At 31.0% G+C, this 11493-nt stretch overlaps 1 protein-coding gene across 1 annotated transcript in view; it reads left to right on the top strand.

Annotated features, from left to right (window-relative positions):
• Window positions 1-1441: 1441 nt before the first annotated feature.
• LOC111614545 (translocon-associated protein subunit delta-like) overlaps window positions 1442-11493 on the top strand; it is a 25971-nt gene continuing 15919 nt past the window's right edge. The window contains exons 1-5 of the mRNA XM_023355921.1: window positions 1442-1576; window positions 1685-1803; window positions 6133-6207; window positions 7686-7775; window positions 10156-10221. Coding sequence (XP_023211689.1) covers window positions 1519-1576; window positions 1685-1803; window positions 6133-6207; window positions 7686-7775; window positions 10156-10221 — 408 coding nt within the window. The 5' untranslated portion in view covers window positions 1442-1518. The remainder of the gene's footprint in view (window positions 1577-1684; window positions 1804-6132; window positions 6208-7685; window positions 7776-10155; window positions 10222-11493) is intronic.

Raw genomic sequence — 11493 nt, forward strand, 5'->3', positions numbered from 1 at the left:
ATAAGGCCCTGTACACACTAGGCGTTTTTCAACGCGCGTTTAACGCCGAGCTAACGCGCGTTAGCTCGGCGTTCGACGAGCGTTAGTTCGGCGTTTAGCACTGGCTCAGTTTGGAAATGGACGAGAAAGTAATTGATTGTGTGTGCTCCTCCATCGTCGCTATAAGGCAGCACATATATCTCAAAGCGCCCGTAAAGTGCCCGCAAAACGTGCGTTTTAACAAAAATCTATAAACGCGCGTTTAACGCGCGCTTGGCGTTTGAGTGTGTACGGCTACATAGAACTCTTGGTTCTTTAAAACGCGCGTTTAACGCGCGTTGAAAAACGCCTAGTGTGTACAGGGCCTAAGTTATAAATATACTCGCGATTCGCGTAATCGGGCGGGGCGGCCAAATATCTAGCGGGCGGGCGGCTAACGGCCCGGAACTGGTCCCGGATAGAATTCGATGCGTGTAGCAGCCACCCGAGGTCCTAGGCTTCCCCCGGCTAAACCGGGTAAGGTCGGTGCTCTGTAAAGCGCGTGCGCGAATCTGGCTTTTGGATGCTGACGATACAGCGTTTCAACTCCTCTACTCCGCCACTAATATTCGAATGTACAATAGCGATCTTATCTTTTTTTCACGTGTAGTATAGAAATTTGTAATAAGATACATAATGCGGTTATAATAAAATATTGTGCGATTATTTTCGTATAATTAAAATTAATACAGTAGAGCGTCGATTTTCCGAAAGTCAATCATCCGAAAGAATTCCAGTCGGCAAATTTAAATTTTCGCCAGTGCTGTGGCGCTTCAATCTTTGGCTATGTCTTGGGCTACTCAAATATTTTACGTTTTTGATACTAAATTAACATCTGAAGTATAATTTTTTATTATTTTTATACTTTTCAATATATTTATTTTGTTTGTACAAAATAAAAAAATAATTTTTAACGATACAATAGTCTTCGTTAGGCTTAACATCGACGAAAATTCAACGCGAAGCGGAGAAAAATTTCGACATCGGATACGTTAAACTATTTTTTCGTACGTAAATCAGTTATCCGAAATATCAGAAATCCGGACAACCCCAGTCCCCAATTGATTCGGAAAATCGACGCTCTACTGTATGTATTTATTTTTTAGAAAATACAAGGGAAGCGGCGCATCCACCGCTTCTAATGACGGCACGCCACTGGATACCAGGATTAAATTCGGGCGAGCAATCTCGAGAATTTTTTGGGCGATCTAGCCCTAATATGTAGGCCTGGCTGAACCCATGATGGTTATTGGAGAAAGACTATTTTAATGCTCACAGGATTGAGAGTCAAAAATTCAAAAACGATTATTAAAGTATAAATTAATTTTTATTATAAATTTTTTGACAATTAAAAATTAATCATTGTTGAAAATTTAATTGCATCATAATCAAAAACAATTTCAATTATGAAATTAAAATTACTAAATGGAATAATTTTATAGATGGCGCTTGCTGCGCTTGATAATTCGTCCAAAATCCACGTTGATACATTTTAGCATTATGGCTAAGTCAATAGTTAGCTTCATTTTAATCGTTTTACTTTTCGAAAATATTAAAAGTAAGTCGATTTAATGTATTAAATATTGCATTATTAAAGGTACTATAATTATCCTGCAAATATTGTTTCTTTTTCGAATTAATGAATCCCAATTTAAAATGATTACAGGTGAAACATGTGAAAATCCATCATTCAACTCTAAAGTATATACGACGACTGATGGAACTGTTGTAACTGATGTGGCTTTTATTGCCGAATTTACTGTTTCTTGTCCATCTGGAGCAAAAGTGAGAATAATAATTTAACATTTTCTGTAAATAAATTAAACGTATAGTCTACATTTTGTTTGGGAAATTATTAAGTTACAGAATTATTATGATAAAATTGAAGCTCTAAATGACTTGGTTTGGGACTTATTAGAGTTGTAGACCATGCCCATAGGAATAAAAAAAAAAAAACCTTAAAGGATGGTATGCATCCGACCTTTGTAAGATATATCCTACTTGGAATTTTGAAGACCCTCAAAAATGGTGAAAAAATCCAGAACTATTTCTCAAGACAATGCTAAAATCAGTTTTCTATTTTATTAGAGATAGCTAAAAGCTCACAAAACATGAGAAATGCTACTACACTGACTACTTCCAGGGAAGACTGGAGTTGTGCTGTGTGCTCCATTAAGTTTATTACATATTTATAGACTGATTTTGGGGGCTGTATCTTGCAAAGGGTTACATGTAAATCAGTTACTTTGACTTTTTTATTCCTTTGGGCATGTCTACACCAGGGGTGCGTGACTTATTGTTCCTGGGTCACATGCAGTCTGCATTAATATTTTGTGTGGCCCGCATTACACAAAATATTATTAAATATATCAATTTCTTACCTTAAAGAAGTATTCTGCAAAAATTCTATTGTTATTTTCTGAACTTGTGTATGTGAACAGCTTTTTCCACAATGAATTTAGTAATAAGTAAGACAAATCGGCTAACAGACTCACATCAAACTAATTTAAAACTGACAGTAACTAATGTGTCAATTTATAATTATACATGAATAAATAATTGTGATTTACCATAATTTTTTTTCTTTTATGTGACCTGTGGCAGTTTAAAAAAATAAAACTTCTCCAGAAACTGGGCTATACTATAATGTAAAAACTGACTACCTTGATATTCACCCAGCTGATTTTTCAGAAAAATGAACATTTTCAGTCTATGTCTATGACCTGCTTCAGATGAAAAATTTCAAACAGAATTTCTAAAGTTTTGATGTTCTCAGGGCCATGCAGTAGATTTTCTTAGTATGATGCAAGTCTTCAAAATGCCTGCTTATACCGCCTCTTAATGCTGCTACAGTGGCTAGAAAATATAGTGTCAAAATCGAGCTTATTTTCTGTCCCTATATTGGAGGTTGCCGCAAGAGGCGCTGCTGTCAATCGTTGTGCTACACTGGCTGTATCATCCTATGTTTATATTGGTTTTAAGTGGGATTTTTAAGCATAGTAAATGTGCTGTAGCCAAGTAAAAGAATTTAGATCGATAATAAATCATATCACTAGCAATCAATTATTATATAGTATTACTTTATTAACATTTATGAAGGAATTCATTTTATTAAAGCTAATTAAGATTCTTATTAAATCAAATAGCCTACACTGTATTGTCTATTTTTACATTACAGCTGTTGAGTGCTGTACAAACAAGTATTATTTAGAGTACAAGAGTAATCTACTCTTGTTATTACCTTATTAACAACAAGGTTTATTCATATTTACTAAAAAAATACAGAATTTATCATATTTTTAATAATAAAATGTAAGTTTTATATGGCTTTGTGAACCTCTTCCACTGTGAGGGCCTAAAATAGAATTTATTAAGCAAATGCCATCAGTTACATAATACTGTATACTGTTCACAGTATTATGTGACATAGTATAAAGCAATATTAAAATTACAATTAAATTCTACACAGTATATAAAATATAAAGGCAGAATGTTACTTTATTGTCCCAATATAAAATTACAAAATTAAGTATGTACAAATAAACGATTATTAGTCTACTGCCAAGTACCCATGCATATACACTTTATATTTGAAAAATCTCTCTTAAAAAATTACAGATTAATATGCATGTAGATTTCTCACCCTTTTCGACAAAAATAAAAGAATTAAAAATTACAGTAGAGTAATATCTATAAATTAGAAATACACAAGTCAGTAAAGTTTCTGTTCAGCCATTTCCTAAGGATTTATTCACTTTACAAGCACAAATTTAATCGCTTTCGATGTTCTTGTAAGAAAGGATATCACGTAGCCAAAGCGAAAGTAGCACTACGATTGACATCAGCGCCACCTTGTCTGTGACGTCACTAACCTCGATGTATGGACCGAACGGTTATAATGGAGGAATATAAGCGCTTTCGACACTATATTTTCTAGCCACTGTAACGCTGCTTATGCCACCCCCTTACAGTTCCACCTGATGCAGCTGCCCCTCTGTATCATGTAACATGGCACTGGATGTTATAATATGTCAAACACAGAAGAGCCCACACATAAATTCAAATTTAAATCTTTCAGAATCAACCAATAGGATGCAAGTGTAAAAGCATTTTTCATAATGACATAAATGCCTCTTATATAGAAGTTACGTAATGACGTATCAAAGAGGGCCTGCCATGCTTGTGAAATTGCACCTCTCTTAAAGTTTATACATTATCCCTGTTTCTCTGCTTTAAAAATCTCAAGTGCCTCTAGTACTTTGAGTTGGTCTGCATTTGCTGCTGTTCAAATTAATGTAGCATGTCAGTTCAAAAGTTTTAAATGTGGTCCATACATAAAAAAGGTTGCCCATCCTTGGTCTACAGCTCTAATAAGATATGAACTGCTTAATTCAGAGTTGCAATTTTACCACAATTATAGCTATTTAAAAAATCAGTTATTTTTTAACTGAATGAAACAGATAATGTAATTAGTATACTTACTCTATTAATATTTCTTCTTTCATTACTGAATGCAGTTGTATCATTTTGAGCATCACCATAATACCTTATTTTAAATTTAATTCTTAATGTGTATATAGTTTATTTCTTGCAAGTTGGTTTTTATTTAAGAAAATGTTAAAACTTTAGGAGCTTTAAGAAAGGACTTCCAGTATTTTGAAGTATTTTACAGAATACAGAAAGAATGTAGAGTTTTCTGTAGATCTTTTTTATCTAATAATATATATCTNACGTCACTAACCTCGATGTATGGACCGAACGGTTATAATGGAGGAATATAAGCGCTTTCGACACTATATTTTCTAGCCACTGTAACGCTGCTTATGCCACCCCCTTACAGTTCCACCTGATGCAGCTGCCCCTCTGTATCATGTAACATGGCACTGGATGTTATAATATGTCAAACACAGAAGAGCCCACACATAAATTCAAATTTAAATCTTTCAGAATCAACCAATAGGATGCAAGTGTAAAAGCATTTTTCATAATGACATAAATGCCTCTTATATAGAAGTTACGTAATGACGTATCAAAGAGGGCCTGCCATGCTTGTGAAATTGCACCTCTCTTAAAGTTTATACATTATCCCTGTTTCTCTGCTTTAAAAATCTCAAGTGCCTCTAGTACTTTGAGTTGGTCTGCATTTGCTGCTGTTCAAATTAATGTAGCATGTCAGTTCAAAAGTTTTAAATGTGGTCCATACATAAAAAAGGTTGCCCATCCTTGGTCTACAGCTCTAATAAGATATGAACTGCTTAATTCAGAGTTGCAATTTTACCACAATTATAGCTATTTAAAAAATCAGTTATTTTTTAACTGAATGAAACAGATAATGTAATTAGTATACTTACTCTATTAATATTTCTTCTTTCATTACTGAATGCAGTTGTATCATTTTGAGCATCACCATAATACCTTATTTTAAATTTAATTCTTAATGTGTATATAGTTTATTTCTTGCAAGTTGGTTTTTATTTAAGAAAATGTTAAAACTTTAGGAGCTTTAAGAAAGGACTTCCAGTATTTTGAAGTATTTTACAGAATACAGAAAGAATGTAGAGTTTTCTGTAGATCTTTTTTATCTAATAATATATATCTATCTATCTATATATATATATATATAAAAATGGACGTGTGTGTCCCTATATTTCACTTTTCAGCCAAAACTACACATCGCACATGAATGGTGTTTGTATGTGGTAGTAGCCCCAAGTCTCCATTCGTGCACTACGGTGGTTGCATCTCGATAGCTATAAGGATGCAGGAGATATGGGCTTGAAAGTGGAAGATTTTCTATTTCGATTTTAAAAATTTTCGAACCGTTTTAAATTCAAATTGGTTCGATTATAGAACGATTGTAAACGTTCATGAAAATTGATCAAATTGAAAATAGTTCATCTGACTGGATGTAAAAATTCTCTAATTAGTCTGGAAACGGGGGACCTAATTCTTGCATTCTGTGAAAACGGGTAAGATTGGCTATAATGTAATTATCTTAATCTTCACTATCGTTACTTTTTGCCCACAAATAAAAACCCAGCGAAGCGGGTCCTTGCAGCTAGTAATAATATATTATTGTGCTTAATAACTAAATGAATAAATTACTTTTTTTAGGATATGACACTTTATGCTGATATTAATGGAAAAGCCTTACCTGTTATGAAATCTATGGATAATAATAAATATCAGGTAAAATATGGTGCATTTGAATTTGTTAATTTAAATATTTTCCTGTTTAATTTTGAGAAAGTATTGGGTTGTTCGGAAAGTAATTTTGTTTTTTTTTTTCCCCGTGAAAAAAAGACAATATTTTTATAATAAATATTTTATTGAATTATATATTGACCATTTTGGTCAATATATAATTCAACCTGTTGTCATCGTTTCTGGTAGTAGCATGATTTCACATTCATAAAAGTTTTGATCGTTGCTTACAAAAAACTGATTCAAGTGATTTTTGACATTGTCATTTCAAGTAAATGTCTTACAGTTAAAAAAATTTGTATGGACCAAAACAAGTAATAATCTGAGTGTGCTCGATCTGGCGAATATGGTTGGTGTGATAGCATGTCCCATCTAAGTTATAACAGTTTCTGACGAGTTACCAAACTTGTGTGAAATTTGACATTATCGTGGTAAAATACTACACCTGTTTTGTTGATCAATTCTGGCCGCCTTTTCTGTTTGATGATTTTACTCAATTTGTTTACTCGATGGCAGTGCACTTTAATTAATAACACAATCTTGTGTTCAACAGTCAATAAATACTAAAACACGGTTTCAGAAAACAAATCAATTTTGAATCAATTGTTAAATTGTCTGGTAAAAGCTCCAAAAAAAAAATTTTCTTAAAATCCCACCAAAGAGAGCATATCTCTTTAAGAACATGTGGAACCCATATATCAAGCTTTGAATGAAATGAAACTAATTTGTTTCAAGTAATCATAAACAGTTCAATTTGACAAATTTAATCTCTTAGTGATTTCACGTGTTGTTATTTGGCAATCAGTACCTTTATTTTGTTTTCATTGGCTTCAACTGGCCATCCAGAACGTGGTGCATCTTCAATATTGAAATTGCCAGAATGAAATTTTGTAAACCAGTTTTGGCACTGTCGTTCTGTTAATACATCTTCTCCATACACGTCACACAAATTTTTTTTTTGCTTGAACAGCATTCTTACCTTTTGATAATAAAAGAGCAAAATATGTTGAAAATGCAGCTTTCGATTTTCCATATTTGATGGGACACAAAAAATAAACAATGCACAAAATCAAACAAAATTTTTTACAAATAAGCCTTAAAATGCATGCTGTCGAAATATATAATAATAATACAGTTTAGAATGAAAATGGTGGGAAAAATACAACTAATCCGTCTAGTGGTAAAAAAACAAACAAACTTACTTTCCGAATAACCCAATACTATAATTTCCTCTATGTAATCTGAGAGTTATCTGTGTTTTGAAGTCAAGTTGAAAGACTGTACAAATGATATGTTATAGCAATTTTTGCTGATTACATGAAGAAAATTATTATAATTCCATCAATTTAATGCTGTAAAATATCTTATGTTATAATAATTGAAAGGATTTTTTTAAGATATGATTTCATTTTGTACAATTACTTTGTTTTTTAAGCAATAATATTTTAATACATTTTTAATAGGTAAGTTGGACTGATGAATTAAGTAAAGTTTCAGCTATAACATATCCAGTAAGAATATATGATGATGAAGGCTTTTCAATGCTACGAAAGGTATTTACTAATATTAGTAGTAATTCATATCATGAATTAAATTGAGAATTTGTTTAATATACTTGAACTGTGATGATTTTTATTTTTCTGTAACAAGGTGTTATTTTATTTAAATTTTTAAACTGTGATTCATTCAAATTATTAATGAACATTTTGTTCTATTGGCATTTCTTATTGCAGATTCTTTTTGTTTTTGAAAATAATCAAATTATTTTTATTGCTATAGTGCTGGAAATAATTAAGTAAAGTCACCTACAATAATTTGCATATGTTAAAAAAGTAATGACTTTAATTTAGTAATAAAAGAAATAACTGTTCTATCATTTATAAAGAACAAGTATCCAGTTTTCAAAATTATTTATTGAAGATTTCATTTTAGTGAAATATATCATAAATGGATGAAAATAATTATAAAGCCAGTCAATATCTAACACTTAATGTTATGTCAAGCAAGCTTGACTTTCTGATAACATAGCAGTATCCAACACTTTATTTAATTACACAGTTTTTAAAGATCTCTTTCAAAAGTTAGTACAATGCCACATGGTAAAAGTTTAAAATTACATGGAATAGGTTCAAATAGAGACTTACCAAGATTGTGGATTATCTAATTAGCAAATTTCCAAAATGTTTAATTGTTCCAGGTGAGTAATTGAATAATTATATCACAAATGTCATTCTTGTTTATAAAATGAAACGATCTGAAAGAAAACCAACTGTTACAGAACAAGACAAATGATATATTTTTAAGAATGTTACATAAGAACACTTAATCTCATCTCAAATTTGGGCTTATTTAAATCTGGAAGTATTATCTGGATGTGTGTATCAAATTTTGCAATCAAATGATAATGCTTGTTGTACAAAATGTGAAGAAACCAAGACTTACCAAAGCAGCACAAAAGTACAAAGGAGACTTTGCTAAAAAGTATACTTTTGACCAAGAGTAGAAGAAAATATTGTTAACTGGTGAGAAGATGAATTTAGATGGCCCACATGGCTATTAATATTACTGGTATGATTTGTGTCACAAAAGTGAAATTCTTATGAAATGCAATTTTTGTGGAGGTACAGTGATAGTATGGGATGCTTTTCCTTTCACTGGCAAAGTGCTTTTGGTTTATATAATGGTCTACATCAGTGTTTCTCAACCTCTAACGAATCGTCGCCCCCTTCAACATAGTATTGCCCCATCAATAAAACCATTATGTAGTATCGCCCCCTTCACTACAAAATTACGATGCCGAGGGCCAAATTCATACTGCATTGAATAGACTAGTGACTAGTATAATGTTTTCTGTTTAATTATTGTACGATATAACGAATAAAATATCTAATTATTTTTAATATAATGTTTTACTATATTGCCCAGAAAATTGTTTTTTGCCCCCCAAAATATAAATTGTTACTAATCGCCCCTCAACATGGAAAAACGCCCACATGGGGGCGATATCGACCCTGTTGAGAAACACTGGTCTATATGAACTTTCAGATGTATACAGAATTTTACTTAAAGATTGTTTTGTGGACTATGCTGAAAATATTGTTGGTGAAGATTTCATATTTCAGCAAGATAATGCTGCAATATATGTGTGTACTTTTAGATGATGATGGCTTTAATGAGAAATTTTCATGTACTCAATTAGCCAGCTTATAGTCCAGACCTTAATTTGACTGTTAGATGACCTTATATTTATTTCCACTGGTTTTGTCATGGTAACAGTTATTTTTGTAAATTAGATAAAACAAAGATTTATTTTTCTTTTGTAGTATTTTATCAATAATTGTTAAACATATTAACAACTATAAACATTAAAATCTAAATCATATCAATTGTTTGTTTTATAGCAGGAAAACAAAGTGGCTTTATAATTATTTCCAGCACTGTATTATCAAATTAGTCACAAATGTGTATTTTATAGACTTGCATATAATTTCTTTTAATGCATGTTGTGTCATATAATTGATGAATTACATTAGTTTTATTAGAAAATTATTATGAAAGTTAATAGTAAACTAAATAATGAAATAAAATTTTCAAATATTGTATTAATGAAAGTCATTCATAAAACAAACTAATGACTTTTATAATAAAAGCTTTAGCAAAAAATATATTAGTATATAAAAATTGATTTTTAAATATTAGTGAAATTTTATATTTTTTGTTGTACAATTGAATTTTAAAAATACAAATAATAATTCCATTTATTTTCATATCTGTATAATATAATATATATAATTATAATGGTTACCAGAAACAATTTTTTTTCAAAAATACTAAAATATAATAATGTTATTAATTTCATTCTTTTATTATTGTTTCATGCAACATATAAATGAATGTTTAGAGTTCACGTTATTCAATACTTATTTTTTTCAGGCACAAAGAAATGGAGAGGATACAAGCAATATCAAACCTTTATTTTTATTAAATATCAGTCATGCAGTAAGTATTTTCAAAATAATTTTGACAAAATATTCAGAATATTCAACCTGGGCTTTTCAATATTTTTAAATTAAAGAAAAAACATTAATTTCTGAAAGTCATTTTTAAATTAAGTAATTTGTTTTACTTAAAACTAATAGGAAATTTATTTAGTTTAGAATAGGTTTCTATTTCTATTATTAATTATATATTCCAAATATAAGTAAAAACAAGACAAGTTTGACAATTAAATTCCATAAATAGGCAAATTTAAAAGAAATCACATGTTTGAACAATATTAAAACTTGTTTTCATTCTAATTTTGACAAGCTTTTACACTTATGTTTTTGTACAAATAGTATGATTTCAAATTTTTAAAATGGAACTTCTGCTTGGTCATTAATTAAAATCTACATATACAGGGTTTTCCACTAGGGGTGCTTGAACTTTGACTGTGTATAGTGGCCATGCTAGTGAAGCTACAGCTGTCAAATTTGGAGGTTGGAGTAATTAATGTTAGGCAGATCATCATGGAAAATTACAGTGTTGAGCAACGTGTGCAAATCATTAAACTTTACTATCAAAATGAGTGCTCAGTTCAAGCTACATTCTGTGCGCTATGTGATTTTTACGGTGTACACAATCATCCTGTTGAGTCGACTGTTGTTTGTTGGACAAATTTGAATCAGCTGGTTTAGTAAACAATCAAACAACATCTGTACATTATTGAAATGTGAGGTCTGCAGAAAACATTGCTGCAGTGAACAAGAGTGTGCAGTAGGGTTTCTTTCCCGGGATTCCCGCCGTTTAGTCCCTACGAGAAAGATCCCGGGAAATTTTATTTTTCCGGGAAATCTCGCATTTCAATAATAATTTATCATGTCAGGTTTTCTTTCTATTATTTATTATACGAAAAGTTTCATCTTGAAGACTCGCCTAAGAGAGAATTTTTGAGGTTTCATGCTGCATATTATTTACCTATGTTTTACAAGTCTCTACTTGTTAGTTCATGTAATATCTATGTATTGTGTTTGCGCATCATTGAACAGCGGAGCACTCGCTGAAAGTAAATATCATTCATCGCACTTTAGTTTATTTTTTATTTCATCTTTAGAAATAAAATAGTATTCTTTTTCGTAATCATTAAAACTCCCAATGAAACGCTTTATTTTACTTTCATCTTATAATGTAGGAGAACATAAATTAATTGAGCCTAACGTGTCCGTATGGGTGAGATTGGCCCTATACTTTTAGTTACTTACTAGAAAATAAATTAAATTATTCAAATTTATG

The sequence above is a fragment of the Centruroides sculpturatus genome, unplaced genomic scaffold (genome assembly GCF_000671375.1).
Source record: "Centruroides sculpturatus isolate CEXI.00-Female unplaced genomic scaffold, Cexi_2.0 scaffold139, whole genome shotgun sequence".
Classification (NCBI taxonomy): domain Eukaryota; kingdom Metazoa; phylum Arthropoda; class Arachnida; order Scorpiones; family Buthidae; genus Centruroides; species Centruroides sculpturatus.